The sequence below is a fragment of the Melozone crissalis genome, unplaced genomic scaffold (assembly GCF_028551555.1).
Source record: "Melozone crissalis strain CALT ecotype California unplaced genomic scaffold, PUWL_Pcris_2 ptg000004l_1, whole genome shotgun sequence".
Taxonomy (NCBI): domain Eukaryota; kingdom Metazoa; phylum Chordata; class Aves; order Passeriformes; family Passerellidae; genus Melozone; species Melozone crissalis.
Genome location: NW_026535782.1, coordinates 42,118,626 through 42,136,601, shown reverse-complemented (window position 1 = coordinate 42,136,601; position 17,976 = coordinate 42,118,626). Strand labels below are relative to the sequence as shown.

Sequence of the window (17,976 nt, the reverse complement as noted above, 5' to 3'; positions counted from 1 at the left end):
TCCTTGGCTAAGTCCTGGGGTGAACCAGGGGCCACACTGTACCCAGGAGCAGCTGTGCTCCTGAAGAGGTCCCTGGAAGCCTTGCTGGCCAAACCATTGGAGCTTTGGCTTGGAGGAGAACTGCTGTCCTGCTGGCAAGCACAGCAGAGCATGCCTGGCAGCCCAGGTCTCACTGCAGACTTTCTCCATTCCAATGAGATGCAGGATGTGGGGCACACCAGCACTCTCCTGTGCTGGCAGAGCTGTCCTGGCACTGCAGCCTCATGAAGGATGTAGAGAGCTCCCTAAACCCAGAGCAACAGCCACCCTGCCATCAGTGTTCTCCTCTTAAAATTATAATCCATCAAAGACAATTCATCCCAGGTCAACCTTGGACAGCTCTAACTTACCCAGTGGGTTAAAAATTAATAAAAACTTGACCTCCTCTAATCAAAGTAACGAGTAATGTCAGAAGCAGCCTTTTGCAGGCTCCATTCTTCATCAATCCTTCTTTACTGATCTTCCTCACGCACACATGCATGTTCTCCATTCTTTTTCCAGCTGCACTGCATGTTTATACACCAATAGTTGTGACTGTTGGAAAATAATTCAGCTGTAGAATTAAAGCAAGGTGGGGGTAAATGACCACACAAACATACCGTAAGGTAAATGTCAGTTCTCATATTTAATATTTTAATAATTTTGTTTGCAACATTTACCACATAAATCATCTAAATAAATAGATGCTGTACAGTCTCTTATCCATATCAGTACAAAAATAAAACCACACTTTGTGTCAAATTATACTTGAGCCTGCCCTCCCTTTGCTATTACAATCTCCTTTTACAGCACATACTCGCTCAGAAAAGGCATTATACTCTGATTGGTTTGTTTGGAATTGGTTTACTCCCTGTTTCCCCCCCTCCCCAAATACATTCAATTAGTCTGTACAAAAGCTAGAAGCTCATTCTGTGCAAAAGGAAGCTTTCTGTGTGCAAACACTCCAATACTCTAGCGTGCTTACAGGAACAACAGCAACAACTGAAGAGACAGGAACAAAAGTAATCAGGGACCCTTCCCTCTAACTGAGCCCACTGTCCCCCATCTTCCCCCTGCAACAGAAAGGGAGCACACCAAATGAGGTGAGCCAGTGTGCAAAAGCGTTCTAACCATGTGCGTACGCTGAGGGAAAAGGCTGGTGCTGAACACCCAGCAAGGGGATTGGGGCGTTGTCCCCCATGCTGTAGAGCTGGCTAGGTGAGGGAAAAGGGCTCTCTGCCCTAAACCTGCTCAGAAGGTTCTTGAGATACACAGAACAAAAGCTTCATCTAAATTATTTTAGGTCTTTTGTTGCTGTTCTGTTGGAGATGAGGTGTGGAAACAGCCTCTGGAAAAATCCAGCAGCTACTGAAGACAGCTCCTGGTTCACCCTCCTTTCTTCTTCCCCACTCCCTGCAGGACAGACATCTCCTCGTTCCTCAATTAAGCTAATAAGGTGCAATTTTTCAGACAGGAAACTCTATGAAGATGTCTCCAGAGCTGGAAGAAACAGTCAGAGCTCCAGACAAGGACCACTCAAACTGAAACTGAACTTTGTTTTTCCCTTTCCTCGATCAAAGGAGGTGGGGAGGGAAGAAGCCAGCCTGCGCCCCAAAGGCAAGCGAGGGATTTAGCAGGTCTGCTCTCCTCCCTTAGGGAACCCTCTGCTCCCGGCATGGGGGAGTACACTCTCCCCCATGGGAGGGAGGCAAAGGGCAGGGTGGCAGCCCTGGAGAAGGAGCAGCCAGCGGCCTCAAACAGATACATCTTTTGCTTTTCAAATGCCACTTTCAGACAGACGATAAGGAGTACTTAGCACTCCTAGTGCTTTGCATTTCCAAAGTGCTTCAAAACATACTTCAGATTTAAAAGCAAAAAAAAGCTGCTTAACATTTTGACAGATTTGCAAAAAGCTTCTTTGTGCTGACACTACATTTTCTGGTTAAAAACCAACAACAATAATAAAAAAAGGTTTTCCACCTCCTCCTCCTCCTCCAAAATTCCCCTCCCAGCCAAAATTTTGATACTCCAGTAATGAGATAAGCTGTGATGGAGGTTCCAATTCTTAGGAATTCTACCCCATCCCAACTTTATAGCAATCCATAGCAGCCCCAAATGCTCTCATGGAGCCCTGCACCGCATCCATTCATGGTTAATTGGGGATCATCTCCTGCACGCTCCCTGCACTTCAAGAAGTTAAGGGGGAAAGAGAAAGAAGTGGAAGAGAAAATGGGGTCATGTCTACAGCAAGTGCTAGTTACCGGAAAGGATTTGAAGGCTCTGAATTCCATTTTAAGTGATTGCTTCTCTCTCCTCCCAGTTGTCCGGGGGCTCTTTTATGAGCCTTCCTATCTTGACCACCTTTGTGTGTGGAATCCAGGTGGTTTGACACCCAGAAGCTCATACTCTCTCTGTGAAGACAGTAAGTTCAGACACAGGACATTGTGGCCTGTTGATCATAAGCTATATTCTCAAAACAAGCTTATCATGCCCTTGGGGAAAACCTTTACAACAGGCATGGCAAAAGCAACGTGTTCCAATGCTCTACATTTTTATGCAGAAATTGCCCTATGCCAGTTCTCAATGTACAGATCTCCCTCGCATTCCCGAATGGCAGAAGACTGATACATAAATGCAGCACTCACCTCTCTGCAGGCCCATTCAGAACTCCACTCACAGATGCAAGGGCTCAGTTTCACTACAAGTTCTTTGCTTACAACACACCTTCTCTCTCAACTGCCAGCTGACCCAAAGGCCCCTCCTCAACCACCGAGTGAGAGCAGTTCCAAGGCAACTCTGTCCCTCCCTTCCCTGACCAGCATTTGTCCCTATTATTTTCCCAGAAAGGCCCACCGCCCTCTTCTTCCTAGGCTGCAGGTAAGCCAGGGAGGAACAGAAGATGGGTAGATACCAATTCGCTTTAGAAAAGGAGTTTTTTGTACTTTCCCTACTTCTGAAAACAAAAGCTCAAAGCTTGAGAGGAGAGGAAGAGGTGGAGAGGTGGTGGTAGACTTTGCTTTGCTTAATACATAGATGTGGCTGGCAGCCCCCACTGTCTTCCACACCCCAGCCTCTGTTGTGGCTACCTTGGAGGGACTTGCCTGAGCTACCCTGCCTACATTTTGACCTGTATGAGGCCTCCCTTCTCTATTCCAGTGAAACCATCAAGCAGCACTAGCTGGCGTACAGCATGAAACAGTACTGGGACCGAGGGCCCCCTGTGAGGTGAACAAACAATTTTATACATCCAGTCACAAAACACCAGAAGAACAATTCTGGACAGTTTCACAACACTAATAACAAAAAAAGCCATTCATTTCTCAATAAGCTTCTCTATGTCTGAGCTCTGATATAAACAAGAGTCAATTCACTAACAAATTTGGGCTTATTTTGGCAAATGGAACCGCTTTTGAGTGTTCTCACAATAATATCCTGATCTTGCTTGGAAAAAAAACAAGATAAAGAGGAAAAAAAAAAAATCACCTTAGTCTGACTTCACAAGCAGAAGGGCCCCCAAGCAAATGCAAGACAATAAGGAGCATGCAGGAGGCTACTTAATGCCACTATTAACGTGTTAAAACTTGCTGTTCCAAGGCATCACTTCTATATCAGAGCAATAATATCTAGTTTATAACCATCCAGGAACAGAGGCAGTTCTTTCCACATAGATTTTTTTTAAACACAGTGTTAACAGAAAAGGCTTTCCAGTCTCATGAAGTCCCTCAGGTCTATCACACATACAGTGAGTTCACTGCAAGATCTATAAAATAAACACTCCTGTCCCCCAACACTGCTGGTAAATTTTCACATGGAAACAGTTCTAAGAATGACTATTAGAGCAGTTCTCTGAGAAGGTTGTTTCTTGTGTACAGTTCAGTAATTTCCACTGGCTGAAGTTTATTTTTCTTGTTTACAGCCATGGAGCCAAACAAGGTATGGGAGAGTTAGCCCATTTCTATTCTCGGCTTGCGCTTCAAATAGAATTATTAAACTCAGCTTCAGCTGGATGCTATTCTGGCTCCTCTAATCAAACGGAATGCTTAACAAAGATCCAAACACAGCATCTGATTTTCATGATATGTTAGCACAGGAGGTCCCAATTCAACTGCCAGGTTTTGGCTTGAACTGGCAGATGGACAGTACTGGGGAGAAGAGACAAACCCAGACAACCTGTCTTTCCATCACTAGTAAAACCCTCTCTGCACCTGCAGAGGTGGAATAAAGCTAATTTTAAAGTCCCTGAAGACCAGCTCTGCCAAGGAAGTTTACAGTGATATGTCCGCAGACAATGTGGAACAGAGCCACATTTTAAAAAGATCAGGAGAAAAATCTTCTTGAAAAGTTTTTTGAGATAAACAAGAATTCATGAATGTCAAAAAAAAAAAAAAGTCCACACCAACAAAGTAACTGCTTAGTTTCCTACCACAAACTCCTCTTCACACCCTTCCCTCCAAACCCACGCACACGCAGCTTGTTGTGTCTTAACCCCACCATGGTTAGCTCCTCGTTGACACAAAGCAGCATGGCAGCCAGGTACTTTGTTCCACACTTTGTGTAGCAAGAAGATTAGTCACCAGCAGAACACTAGATAGCCTGATCCAAAAAAATGATTAAGATATGAAGCTGTGGGTGGATCCTCTTTGAAAGACCACCACAGGTCTTTGAAAGCTCCACTGCAAGAGAAAGAAAATACACTTAAAGAAAAGTGCCAAAGCAAAGTGTTGAGAAGTGTCAGGTGGAGAGTGGAGAGGAAAGCAGAGGATGGAAATCTAGTTTATTAGGACAAGCTCCTTCCTGCTGCAGGATTGATATTGCTTCCAATGTCAGCCAAAGCCAGGAACTTACTAAATAGGAAGCTTTTTTTGGTGCATTTGTACACTGAGATGAAGACATGACAAAGGCAGCAGTTGCTGCATTAGAATAAAGAAAACAGATCCTATAAATGCCATGAAGATTTAGCAGGATGAGCTGCAGTTCAAGACTTTTTTTTAAATAAGCTCAAACACTACACTTCTGCAACCATCACTACCTGACCTGCTCCAGCCCACAAGAGTGGACTGGGCCACGTGGTGTGTCCACTGGTCACAACAGAAGACAGATGCAGGTATTCAGCATATTTGGCAGGTGTCAGGAAGAGGGGGTGTGTGGGTGATGGTAACAACACCGTCTGACCCCACATCCTGCAAAAAAGGGTGCAACTCCAGACACAGAAGCCTCGCTCTGGACACCCACGTTCAACAAACATCCTGCGCCTGCATGCTTACCTCATCAGCTTGCCCTTGCTAGCTATTGCAAGCTTCTTTCCCACTCACTCTTCCTCCCACCACATAATTCCCCCTCAGCTTCCACTTCTCACCCTCTCAGATTTCTCCATAATAAAACTCCCATCTTACTTCTTTTACAGACAAAAGGTCAGTCCAGAAATTCAGGATCTTCCCAGCGATCCTGAAACTGCTCTGATGGCATGAAAGACAGACCTGCTCCAACAGCTCTGAGATGGAAGGGGAAATCCTAAATCTACACTGAGCTGCCATATCCTAAATGAGGTAAAAATTGCTTCTAGTAAAAACCCACAGTGGCAGTCCAAGCACTTTATAATAAGTAAATGTTTGGAGGGCCAGAAACCCTAGAACTCCCAAATTCTGCAGGCCAGGAGCCAAGCCCCTCAAACAAACACATAGCGGATTTCCACAGGTGTCCTTATCTCAGAGCTAAGAAGGCTCCTGGCTTCATTTTGAATAAATACAGCAGATAAGAGATGCTTCAGGTGGGGTGGAGTAAGGAAACATAGTACTTGAGGACAGTAATCATGACAGTAGCCAATGTTACCCTGCAGCACTCTGTCCCACAGTTCCCACTTTAGACTACCTTACTTTTCTTGCTTTCCGTTGGAAAAGGTCTATATTTAAAAAATTAAGTTATTTAAAAAAATTTGCTTTTAAAAATGGAAGGGAACATGCATGTGCAAGAACAGATGCTATGCTAATCTACAAACTCAAAATACAGCAATTCTTCAAAAACCTCAAAGTGTCACAGGCAGTCCAGCACAAGGCATTTTTGAGTGCAAGATCAGGCGGGTCTATTGAAATGCAGACCACTTTCCTTGGCAAAGATTTTTAAGCCTTCCAAGGGGAAGTTCCTATCAGTAAAGTAGTACAGGATCACAGATACTGTGAGGATACTGGAGTCATGGAAAAGTATCACTCAGGCAGCACAATCCAAGAATTCTCATTGCTAAGAATTAGGAATTTTTCCCCTCCTCAGATGTAACACATGCCTTCCCCACACGTTGTTTATTTTGGATCTCTCTATGGGATCCAAGAACAGAATTTGCTGCTAATCAAGGTCCATTTCTAGCTCAGTTCTGTCCAATTCCCGAGTCCTGGGCCTGTGCCAGTATCTTGGATATCTCTGCAGTGCCAGGCAATGCTTCAGTTGTCCTATTAGTCCTTCCTCCCAGGGGAGAGGAGTCAGTTTTCAATGAACTTATTACCACAGATTCAGGGCAGGATTTGTTATTAATACTGAATTTGGCAAAGGGTAAGAAGACCCCGCTTTCCATAACGCATTCCTCACGCAGCAGAGCCAAGCCTGCAAATCCTGTTTAGCATATAGAGAATGGTATGTCTCAACTACGCTGGCTTTCTGAGCTTTTAATGAGGGCAAATTGAATTTATGTTGCCAGTTTGGATTTCAGAGATGCACTGCAGAATTTCCGCATGATCAACAATCAAAGGGAGAAAGCTCTGCTGCCTATATGGACCCAGGCTGCAAAGACTGACTTACCACAGACAGGCAAATACGCTGCTGAAGTCCTGACAGCAGGCCACAGGGAAAACAGCACTGGAGAGAAAGTCTTAACAGGCTGGAGTTATCTACACAGGTAGGATCCATCGCCTCTCACTGCTGCAGGAAGAGAGGGAGGAGGAAGGTGGGAAGAGCAACGTACAGAGATGTATCTTTATCCAAGGGATATCAATTGCAGAACAAGGCGGCAGGCCAGAGATCCAGCTCTCTTTCCACCTCCACATGCCCTCTCCCCACAAATGCAGCTGCCGCCACTTAACAGGATAAAAGGCGAATTGTTCAGCTTGCTGCTTTCACATCAAGGAGGGGAGTCTTTGCCAGGGAAAGGGCTGTCAGTTTTTCAGCTGGACAAAGCAATGACAAATACACACCCCCTACACTGCCCTTTTTTGCGTATCTGAAAGGGGAAAAAGGAGAAAAAAAAAGGGTCTCTGTAAACATTTTAAGAGGAGACATTTTGAATTTTTTTTCTCTTAAGGGATAACGTAAGCCTCCCCTAGCCCCACCCTAAAAGCACTGGTTTTGGGGAGCACTGCAAACAGAGATTCAGAACTGCGCGCTCCGGTCTCGAAAGAAGCCCTCAGCCACTTGTGCTTCTCTGAAAGTGACAGTGATGGAGTTTGCCGTGATGTCTGTCACTGTCACTTCGCTGGGGGGCACAGTGGGGATCCAAGGGAGACTGGCATCCACATCTGCTGCAGGAAGAAAGGCACATAAAAGCATGTTAGTGAAACAGAGAAGGTGAGGGAGAAGAAAGGAGGAAGGGGAGAGGGAAGGAAAGATGGAAAAAGGGTCTCCTTTCTGACAAACCGTAGGTGAAATCAGCCTCTACTGACTCTGCATGTACAGAGCAAGAAGGAACATGTGCAAGCCCTACCCTCAGATGTTGGATTTTGGTGCTGTCTAGATGGTCTGGGAAAAGCCCAAAGATGGCCTTGGGCCCCCGGGGTTCGAAAGGACGAGAGGAAGCCTCAGAATTGTTCTCGGTCTCGGTGTTTATTAATTGCTTATCTAAAAGATTTTCTCTTGGCCTGACAGAGTTCTGCTCAGCAGTCAGCCATGGGCACACACTGAGAGCCCCTGGGGCGGTCGTCTATCTTTATACCCGGAGTTACGTATACAATATTTATCATTTTTCTCCAATACCCTCTACTCTTATTAACCAGTGTTCCCCTAGTAAGGTCCAATCCCGGAGTGCCAACTCCACCACAGAAGATGGAGGCCTAGAGGAAGAAGAAGAAGGAGAAGGGCACGCCCCAATCCCTCCATCTTGCCTCTCTAGACCCCCCTGTACAGGGATCTTAAACCCTGTATCTCACACTCCAATTAACTTATCCCTTCACCATTCACCCCAGTGAAATCCTCCCGTCCTCATACTGATGTCATCTCCCATGTGGGATCAAAGTCCAGCCACCAGACATTTCTGGCAACATTCCAGGACTCCCGAGCCCCCCAGTTCTGAGAGACTGAGATCCCACACTCAGAGGCTGAAGGAAAATGGAGGCTCAGGTGTCCAGACACAGAGTAGTACCAGAGCAGCCTACACAGAGGCCAAAAGACCCTGTAAAACCACCGAGTTCATCTAGCCATCCACAATTCCCCCATATCCCTCATCCCATCTCAGCCTCTAATTTGGTTTTGTGTCTGCAAAGCACACTCACCCTGGTTTGAACCCACTGTCTTCTAAACGCCTTACCCTGCTGAAAAGGCAAAAATTAAAATCTCTTACACACACTCTTCAGATACTCCTAGGGGAGTCAAAGGGAGACAAAATGGAGTACAAATGCCTTGTACTGCACCTGCAATGCAGCCTGGGTGTGATGCTCTCAAAAATCCCTCAGTAGTGCTCCACAGAGAAGCTGCTCTTCCTTTCTCATATGCCTCCTTTGCTCCCAGACAAGAAAGCTCCATACAAGAAACCCAAGCACCCCTGCACTTTCTCACTATAAGAATAATTATTAGCCCCTCTGCCACCCAAAGGCTAATTTCCCCACAGCTCCCAGTGATTGCCATGTAAAAAGAGAGGAAGGAAAACACCCACTCTCCCTGTCACTCTACCTGTCCACTATGTACCTTGTTGTCCCAACCTGGGCAAAGAACGAGGCTCCCTTTAGAGTGTATTTCCTGGCTTCTGTCTCAAACACCAGGAGTATCTACTTTCCCCCCAGAAAGAGTCCAATTCCCCCTAACAGTAACTGGGATTCCACACAGGCTGTGTGTCAAGGGGAGAACAAAAACAGTTTTACAATTCTGTAGTGCCACTCACTCTTCTGATCCCCAAGCGCTTTAGTGCCGCACACTTCTGGGGAGAACAGCCCCACACATTTCCTCACTGTCAGGATGTAACACTGGGCTCCTCTGTGCTACTCCCATTGCTGCTTCCCTGGATTCTGAGCACCATTCCAGTCTCTCTCAGAAAGGAGAGAATAGAGTTGATGCCCAGAACACAGCCTCTCCCTAAGATCCTGCCTAATCCAGCCTGGCTAACAGCTACTCCTAGCAAGGAGTAACAGGATTCCCTTAGCTACTACAAGCAGCATAAGCCCCAGTTTTCCACTCCTCAGGAAAGCTACGCCTTCAGAAGCTCTAATAATGCAGGGATAGAGTTTCCCTGGTAACTGAGAGCAACACACACATCCCACAACCCTCCTGCACAAGATACTGGTATCCTTCCCCAAAATGCCAAATGTGTTTGGACATCTCCCATGCCTTCACTCATACTGCCTACTCAGTGGGATCAGGCAGGAGTTACCATCCTTACTTCATCTCTCTCTCCCTTTCTCACATAGCTCTATAGCAAGAGGCTTTAAAGGGGTGTGGAGAGGAAAGGGAAGGAGGGGGCAGGGAGTATATTGTGAGTTCCTAGCAGCATTCCTGTATGCTTCTTAAAGCAGCACTATGAGAGGACTGCTGCTGCCCAAGCTTATCCACAGCCAGCCAGAGTCCTTTGAGCCAAGCAGCAGGCTGAGCACATGTGGATAATGTGGACAGAGGCAGAGTTCATGTGTCACACTTGTGTGTCACCTCTGCTGGGAGGAAATTTTAAGAGGAGGAAAACTTGCAATATCTTCTGCACATTTTCTAACACTGAGAGGGGTATCTGGGATGTAAGACTACATAGAGCCAACAGGACCAAAAAAAAATAATCTGTGCTTCTAAAACAAGAAAGAAAAACCTGCAAACAAGAGAGACATAATACGGGCCTGACCTAAACCACAATCCCAGGAGGATGTAACCAAGGTGGAAGTATGCAGAACATCCTTGACATGCCCCAGAACTTCACCAAAGGGTGACTAGCCTTACCTTCTTTGCTGGTGTGCTGCGTGGCCTCCCAGTCCTCAGGGCTCTGCCTGGCCTCTAGGCCCACCGCATCATTCAGGAAGAACTCGTGCCTGCAGTTTCGGTTCTCCAGGCTCGCCATGCGCGGGAACTTCTTCCTTGACAGCCGTAGGTACTTCTGGTTTTTGCGTTGCTTCCGGAGAGAGAATGGCAGGACTGCACCCCCAGTCTTCTCAGGGAACTCTGCCTGCCCTGTCTTGGCCCCTGGCAGGCTACTGTCACCTCCTCCAAACCTCCGTGCAAGAGAGAAGCAGAGCTTCTCCTTTCCCTTGTGAGCACTCCTCAAGTCCATGCCATACAGCCGCTGCCAAGACACCAACGCAGCAAGGGTCAGAGCAGACATCTGATCATGCAGTGAGGGCTCCCCACTGGGAGCCAGGAAAATATTCTTTGTTCAGTCTCTGAACCTCTAGATGAGCTAGGATAAAGTGTGCTGCTTCTACAAGACCATTTCTCTCCCCTCTTCAACTGCCTTCTAAGCTCTTCCTAATATCTGCTTCCTAGGATTGGCTGCTTTGCTTGGCAACAGTAAAAGCATGCTGAAACTCCGCTTCCAGCTATGGGATTTCTTTGACTGAAGGAAAATCCAAGCTCAACATGAAATAAAAAGAGCACACAAACCAGGTAACCTGCAAGTACTCAGGCTCACACTTTATAAAATCCTAGTTCAGAGAGAAAGAGCTGTTGTGTTATTTTGTTTTGCTTTTTTAAAGACAAATTAGAGATCTCTTCAGCTAACAGGTTAAAACTATCTGCCTAAACACTGATTTTATGTTATGATGTTAGCTTGTTACCTCCAGTTTTGTCCATGCAACAGCAAACAGACAGTTTCCACCTCACTGAGAGCAGGGGAGCAGCAGAGCAGCTAAGGAGTTAGAAATACACAGAAGAGCAAGAGGCTACCTGCAGTAGGAGGCGCTTTGGTTTGGGGCCTCTTTTCCTGTACCCTGATGCACGGTCTCTCTCTTCCCTGTGAAAGAGGAATACAAATCAAACTGAGTACTAAATACCACAGCATGAAACCTAGTTGGGACTTCAATCTTTTGCAGCATAGCTCCCTCAATTTCCTTCAGTAAAATCCAATGCTGACCAGTGTGAGCTTGGAAAACATCCCAGAATTGCTTCCTGTAGAAGTGAAAACCTTGCAATAGGGGAATTTCTCTGACACAGCTAATCAAGGATGGGTTAGAGAAACTTCCCACCTCACATAACTCCAGTCCAGCTTTGGACCCGATTAAAACCTGAGTCTGATTGTTCTCTGGCTCAGTGCTGCCTGTTCTTGGCCTCATTTCCTGACGAGTGCCAATCAAAGCTGCTTTAACCCTGTCTTCTCCATCTCAATCAACACCAGGCTACAAAAATCAAGCAGGATTGATTGCTACACATCTCATCTTTGACTGAAGTAGGGATAACAGAGGCACTTTATGCATACAATGAAATAAAGACACTATTTCTTTTCCTGTGTCCAGGGAGAGAAAGAACATGTGTCCTTACTTTTCTTCATAAGCCACTACCAGGCGAGGATCCAAGATATGGTCCTCTGGCTCCCATGTGCTGTATCTGAAGAAAAACATAAGGAATAAAAAGTAAACAACATTTTAATGAAACATTCTCTCTGCAGGCCTGCTACCAGTGTGCTGCAGCCCTGGATACTGTCTTCACAAGGGTCGGTGGGGCCTGCCACAACATTGCGAGAGCTCTGAGGAATCCCAACCATTCCCTCCCCAGCTTCCCACAGACACCACCTCCCCTTCCCAAAACAGGCAGGGCCAAGCATCAAGCGGCTCTTTGTACGAAAACGGGGAAGACTTTCCTCCCCAGGGCCCCCTCCACACTGGCTGCAAAGCCTGTGCACACACTCACAAACTGTAAGTCCGTGCCTAAACAGGTCTCATCTGCAGCACTCCCTCAAATCCCACAAACCCCATGGAACAATGAGGCACGTTCTGATACATCTTTCTGAAAAATAGGTCTCTCTTAATTTAGAGTGCTCGAAGAGTAAGTACGCTTTCTCACCTGCATTATTAATTACTTCTAATCACTGAAGCTGAAAGGATTCATTTAAGAATTTAATTTTTTCCACCGATGCCGTTCAACCAAACATGTTGGGAACTGGGCCCTGGGGCAAGCTGATGGCCACTTGCCAACGGCTCCGGCTCCTGCTCGGCTCCCCCTACAGGCTGCTCCTATCGGGCGGAACTCATGGATACAAAGTACCCCAATGGCACCGCGGGCAGGGCACCGACACTGCCCCGAACGGGCTTCACGCTGCCCAAGTAGCCTGGGAGCGGCGTCACTCACTGCCCCAGCTCCCTCCTCCACAGCCAGACAGCTGCGACAGGAATCAGATGCTCAGGAAAGCACTGAGCCCACCTAGCAGGCAACTCCAAAACTAGTTCCCAGAGAGCACAGACGCACTTAACACTAGGGAGAAGCAGGCAAAATGCTCCCACTGTGGAAGCTGAAAGAATCACCAACTGGTCCTTGGGGCATGTTTACTTCTTAGGGGTCATGCTTGCCCAGAAAAGATGGGTGCTGTGTCTCTACCATAGAAACTCTAAGGCAAGAAAGCAAATCTGAATCCTCAAATGTCTCAACCCCAACTTTCCTGAAATGTGAGATCCAGGCCTGGAGGCAGAGCTCATCCCAGGCCCCCAGAAGGAGGACCAGAGAGGAGTCACATGCAGGTGCAAAAGGGTGCATTTGTATCAGTGCCTTTAAACAGCAAGAAAGCATTTTAGGATGTTTACATTTCTGGATGAAGCACAGACTGCATGTGAGGACATGGGGTACACAGGGTACACAAGGGAGGTGGTTTGGGAATGCTTTTCCCTTTTATCTCTCCATTAAAGAGAAGAAAAATATTGTAATACAGGAACAATACTGGAGGATGGGTCTAGAAATGAAAATAATTTTTTTTTTAAAAAAGGGAGAAATAAAAATATGACATTCAGATATCCCAAGGTGCACAGTACATCAGAGAGTTAAGAACAGCCATGTCTTCGTAATGAGCTGATCCCTCCCTCTCTCCCTCCCTCCTTTGCTCATGCCTCCTGCAGCAACCTGACTATGAGCTGTCAAAGCCAAGATACTGTTTGAAAAGAGGAAGGTTTCCTCCCAGCTGCAGGAATTCTGGCACACATCCTACAAATTTAAGAAAAATAACACCACAAGGGGGAAAAAAAGTCATTGGATTGCTTTGCCTAGGCAGAAGAAGAAAAGGGATTTGCTTAAAAAAAAACACCCTGGTGGGTGTTGCCTTCTTCTCTGCAGCTCAGATTCTGGCTTCGCTGCAGTGGCAAAACACTGCATATAAAAAAAACATGGTTGAGTTTGCCACGCGCGCGCGCACACGGAGCTCTATGTATGGGTACACACAGCCCGGGCTGCAGCAAACTGCAGAGAGCAGGCACTCTGGAAAACACAGATCATATGATCTTCCTTCCCCCTCCTTCTACTCCTCCTCTTCCCCCTCCTTTTAACTCCAACTCAAGTTGTAAACAAGCTTGTAGACAGAATCAGATTGTCACTCCTCCTTCCCTGACTCCTGCAGTGCAGTCTATAAATCTGAGGTGCAGGGCATGAATAAGAATTTTTTATTAAGAAGAGGGGAAAAAAAAGTGAAATGTGAATTGCATGTGAAAGCAGTAAACTACTGACCTATCCTTATTCCCTTTCATGATACTTCCAGTGGTAATGATGGGATAATAGGTACAGAGATTACAAAAAGCAATGCAACAAGGCTGGTAATTAAGGAAGGGAATGATGTGGAATGAGGAAACAGACACAAAGATACAAACAGCTTGTGGTGCTGCGTGCCATCACGGGCATAGGTATGTTTAGAAACAAGGAACAGAGACTGCTAGTGGGATGAAAGTGACTCCAATGCTCTGAGCATCTTGAGTTTAAGTAATTCAAACCACTGAGGCCACATTTAAAGTGAAGGCAGCCAGGAGGAAGGAAAAAAAATAAACAACAGTCTTCAGATTTGGAGTTTGGGGGAAGAAGGAAGATGCATGGACATGCCATACATCAAAACAAGAGAACTCATCACCTTGCACCCAGGGGAACTGTGCTTTAAATTCCCAAAAGTGTTTCTGTCTCCTCCAGTATTCCAAGGCACAGGACAAGGACAGGCAGCAGTTAAGAATAAGGCCTGCCCTGTCCAAGAAACATTACGCCATGCCTCAGCCCACCTTCTTGGCAAGGGGCTTTACAAGAGAAGGACTTCAATGCGTTTGTTGAAAGGAGAATGGGATAAACATCAGTATTCTGGCCAAGAGGGGATGAGGTCTTGCAGACTCCAAATACATTTCCCACCCTCTATCAGTGATTAAGTAAGACTTGGCTATTTGAGGCTGAAGCAGTCCAGCAAGTGACCCATGCTACAGGGCAGCTGCTGCTCAACAAGTGCACAAGGTTACACTGACAGCAGAACTCCCAAGAATAGTCACCCTCTCCCACCACCTTCAGAGAGGGGAAGCTGCTTATCTTCACACATGGCCTTAGGTATACAGTTGGGCACCCAAGAACACATTTCAGCTTCTTGGGCACCAGGTACAGCCTGACAGAACCATCCTGGCAGGCCCCACTTTGCAGCTGCGAGGACGAACCCGTGACAAGCGGCTCCTTTGCTTAGCAACACACGGAGCAACCGCGTGTGTAACACTGCTGTACCCACACACGTGGCCGGTGTACACACACGGGCACAAACAGAAAAGCCAAGACACGGCCCCATATGGGCTGGCCAGGAGGCTGCTCCACTAGGCTGCTAGCTGACATAGTCATATTCTCCAGTTGTCTAATCCTTTTAATCTCAAAGCATTTCACAGACTGCTTAAGCACAGAGAAATCGCTCTTCTTCAGGAGCAGCTGCATTTTAATAAGAGAAGTGTCTGTAAACAGTGCACAGCAATGCTGAAAAAAACCCCAAACTTTTCTTCATTTTTGCAATAGAGCAACCAAAACAAAAGCAGAAAAGGCACTCAAAGTAACAGGAGGTTTCAGACAAGGAAATGAAGGCATGGCGGGAATTTTCAAGGAACAAAGGTCACCTGCATTTGGCTACAAACAATAAATCTGAAACATTGCCCCTTTTTGTTGGTGAATTGCAGAGGGGAAGCAGTAGAAGAGGAAGACAAGACCATCAACAGGTTTTCTATTTTAAAAGACTGCAGACAGCTCTAAAAATAAAGTGGGGTCCTCTTGGTGCTGACTCAGAAAAGCAGGAGCTATTCCAAGTTCAGAAGAATCTGGGTTCTTTGTTGAACTCATAAGGAATTTAAAAACATTTGTATCTAGAAAGCATCTCAATGAAATATTTCAGTGGTGGCAAAACCCAGTCAGAATAGACTGGCACGCAGTTTGTATTCCTTAGCTGCCAATTCACAAACAGAGTTGGGTTTGGTTTGTGGCTCTTTGATTTTGTTTATTGTTGTTGAAATGAGGGACAAACCATTACCCACTATGAATGAAATGCTCAATTGCAGAGACACAGTGCAAGCTATTATGGAATATTAAAGAAAAAACAGACAAGTAAGCACAACTTACTTTGGGGGCCATCCTTTCCACTTCACCAAATATTCTACTTTACCCTGAGGGTGAAAAAAGGCAGAAGAAAACAGGTGAACTATGGAACCAAATATGGGCTACAGTACAAGATGCAACCAATCAACACACTGAACTCTGCAACCAAAAAGCTTGTTTCCCATCACTTTATTTTCAAAACACAGCCACTTCCCCATCCAACTACACTTGCTATACATTTTTCTTCAAAAATTGGGCACACAGGGGTGTTTAAGCTTGCTTGTACTACCATCAGCTTGGAGCATAGCTTTGCAGAAGGCTTGCAGGCAGAACACTAAAAGCCAACCAGAGAGCAAGACTGAACCATCCACACGTTCACAGGCAAACCTACGAGAAGTCAGCACACATAAATGCAGGAAGGAGATGTAAGCCAGGAGCAAATGTCAGATGAATTTTTTTTTTAAGCAGAGAGAAGAAACATGGTATATCAGAACCTATGAAGCATCTCTGGCATGTTCTTTTCCATTTGCTACATGTTCTACTCAAACACTCTTCCATCCATCACAGGCACTCATCCTTTTGACCCAAGCATTCAGCAGCTCACAGCTGAAGTTCAGAGCTATCTTTTTTTTTTTTTTTCACTCTAAGTACAAGATTAAAAAAAAAAAAAAAAGTGCTGTGATTGGAAGCTGCATTCAAGGGCTCTGCAAGCAACATGAACAACTACCAAAATATTTAATGTTATACTCAGGGGTTTGTTAAGCACTGCCCAAAGTGTGGCAAAGGCCTTTGTGCATGCAGGACGACCACTCTCCAAGAGCCGCTGCTGCAGCCAGACACCTTCACAGGAAAGGCAGAGCAAGGGAAGCACTCGGGTGCTTGAGGCAGAGAAGGAGTTTCATTTTCCGCTTGGGGGGCTCATCAGCTTCCCAAGGCTGGCAAACACTGCCCTAAAAGGAACTTTCCACCGGAGGATCTCTACACACTGCACGCTTACAGGTTAATCCGTGCAACTCTGCGGGGACGGGAGCGCTCCACGGCTGGGGAAACTGAGTCACGGGAGCTTTCCCAAACCCGCTCCGGTTTGGGCTCTCCCGTTCGGTGTCACCAGCACTCATCCTGCAGAGGCCGAAGCCCAGCAGCGGCAGCCGCCCCTCGGCCCGCACCACCTCACGGGCAACACGTGTGTCCCCCGCCCGCCAGCCTCGGGCAGGTGCCGGTGACGCCCGCGGGTGTGAGGGGACGGGGACCGGGGGACGGGGCCGGGCGGCCGCGCGCGCGCCCACCACGCCTCCCCCCTCCCGGTGCGCGGCGGGAGGGGCCGGGGGTGTCCCGGTGCGCTCCCCCCGCCCCGCCCCGCTCCGCCGCTGCCCACCTTCCGCACACGCTTCTTGCGGATGCTCTCCACGGCGAACACCTGCTCGCCGATGGCCGACAGCTCCATGCGGCGGACGGGCGAGCGGGCGGGCCGAGGCTGTGCCGGTGGCGGCCGTTCCCCGCCGTTCCCCGCCGTTCCCCGCCGCTCCCCCTCACACGCCCCCTCGCGCGCGGCCGCGCCCCCGCCGCCGCTTTAGAACCTGCGCAACGTTTTCCCCGGCGCGCGCGCGAGGGGGCGGGAGCGGGGGGTGAGGAGCGGAGGGAGGGAGGGAGGGAGCGAGCGAGCGAAGGAGGCGGGAGCGGCGCCTCAGGCGGTTCCCGCCCCGGCCGCGCCGCCTCCGGCCCGCCTCCCGCCGTGAGCAGCGCCGTGAGGGAGCGCTGCCCGCCGCCGCCGAGCCGCGGCATTTGCGGGCGTTTTCAGCAGGAACGCGACCCCCGGCCGTCGCGTGCCGGCGGCGGCGGCGGCTGGAGAAGCGGCGAGCGGCAGAGCCAGGAGGCGGGAGCGGCGCTGCGGCAGGAACCCGGAGCGCCTCCTCTGCCCGGGCAGCCGCCGCCGCAAGTGCCTCAGCGCCAGGTGCCCGCAGCGGCCCGGCTTCTGGGAGAAGGAAGCAGCCGGGATTTGTCAGTGATGACCCGTGGATAAGCGGCGACGAAAGTCTGAGGGCCAGCAAACGATCAGAAAGTTTTACTAGTAAATTACACACTTGGCGTGGTAGTTGGTATGTTAGTCCCTGACTGACTATACAAGCACATGGCAGCGTGTTTTAGGAAAAGGGTAAGATGAGAAGGAAGAGAAAAAAGATGTATTAAGGGGCATGGAGTGATGCAGGGCAGGGGAGACAGAAAGAAAATGAGAAATATAAAAACGGGATAAAAAAGAGAAGAAGGGATCACCAGTCCTGGTTCCAG

At 47.7% G+C, this 17,976-nt stretch overlaps 1 protein-coding gene across 3 annotated transcripts; it reads right to left on the bottom strand.

The window, feature by feature from the left end:
- Positions 1 to 1,179: 1,179 nt before the first annotated feature.
- On the bottom strand, positions 1,180 to 17,193 carry CBX7 (chromobox 7). Of its 3 annotated transcripts, XR_008482825.1 has the most exons (7): positions 17,066 to 17,192; positions 15,715 to 15,758; positions 11,659 to 11,724; positions 11,068 to 11,134; positions 10,129 to 10,468; positions 6,805 to 7,520; positions 1,180 to 4,691 (listed from the first exon to the last, which is right to left on the bottom strand). XR_008482825.1 is itself a non-coding variant. In XM_054271468.1 (6 exons), the coding sequence occupies exons 1-6, from the start codon at positions 17,132 to 17,134 to the stop codon at positions 7,372 to 7,374; spliced, it is 732 nt and encodes a 243-aa protein (XP_054127443.1). In that variant the 5' UTR covers positions 17,135 to 17,193; the 3' UTR covers positions 1,180 to 7,371. The 3 variants fall into 3 exon arrangements, 2 of the variants coding, with proteins under 2 accessions (XP_054127443.1, XP_054127429.1); XM_054271468.1 differs by having other exon boundaries at positions 1,180 to 7,517; positions 17,066 to 17,193; XM_054271454.1 differs by having other exon boundaries at positions 1,180 to 7,520.
- Between the last annotated feature and the right edge of the window lie 783 nt (positions 17,194 to 17,976).

Bases quoted from the DNA above. Each gene is read 5' to 3' on its own strand.
- CBX7 (XM_054271454.1), bottom strand. From the start codon at position 17,134: ATGGAGCTGTCGGCCATCGGCGAGCAGGTGTTCGCCGTGGAGAGCATC. The intron at 15,759-17,065 runs GTGGGCAGCGGC...TTTCACCCTCAG, and splicing joins GCAAGAAGCGTGTGCGGAAG to GGTAAAGTAGAATATTTGGT. The intron at 10,469-11,067 runs GTAGCCTCTTGC...GTGTCTTGGCAG, and splicing joins CAAAGCGCCTCCTACTGCAG to CGGCTGTATGGCATGGACTT.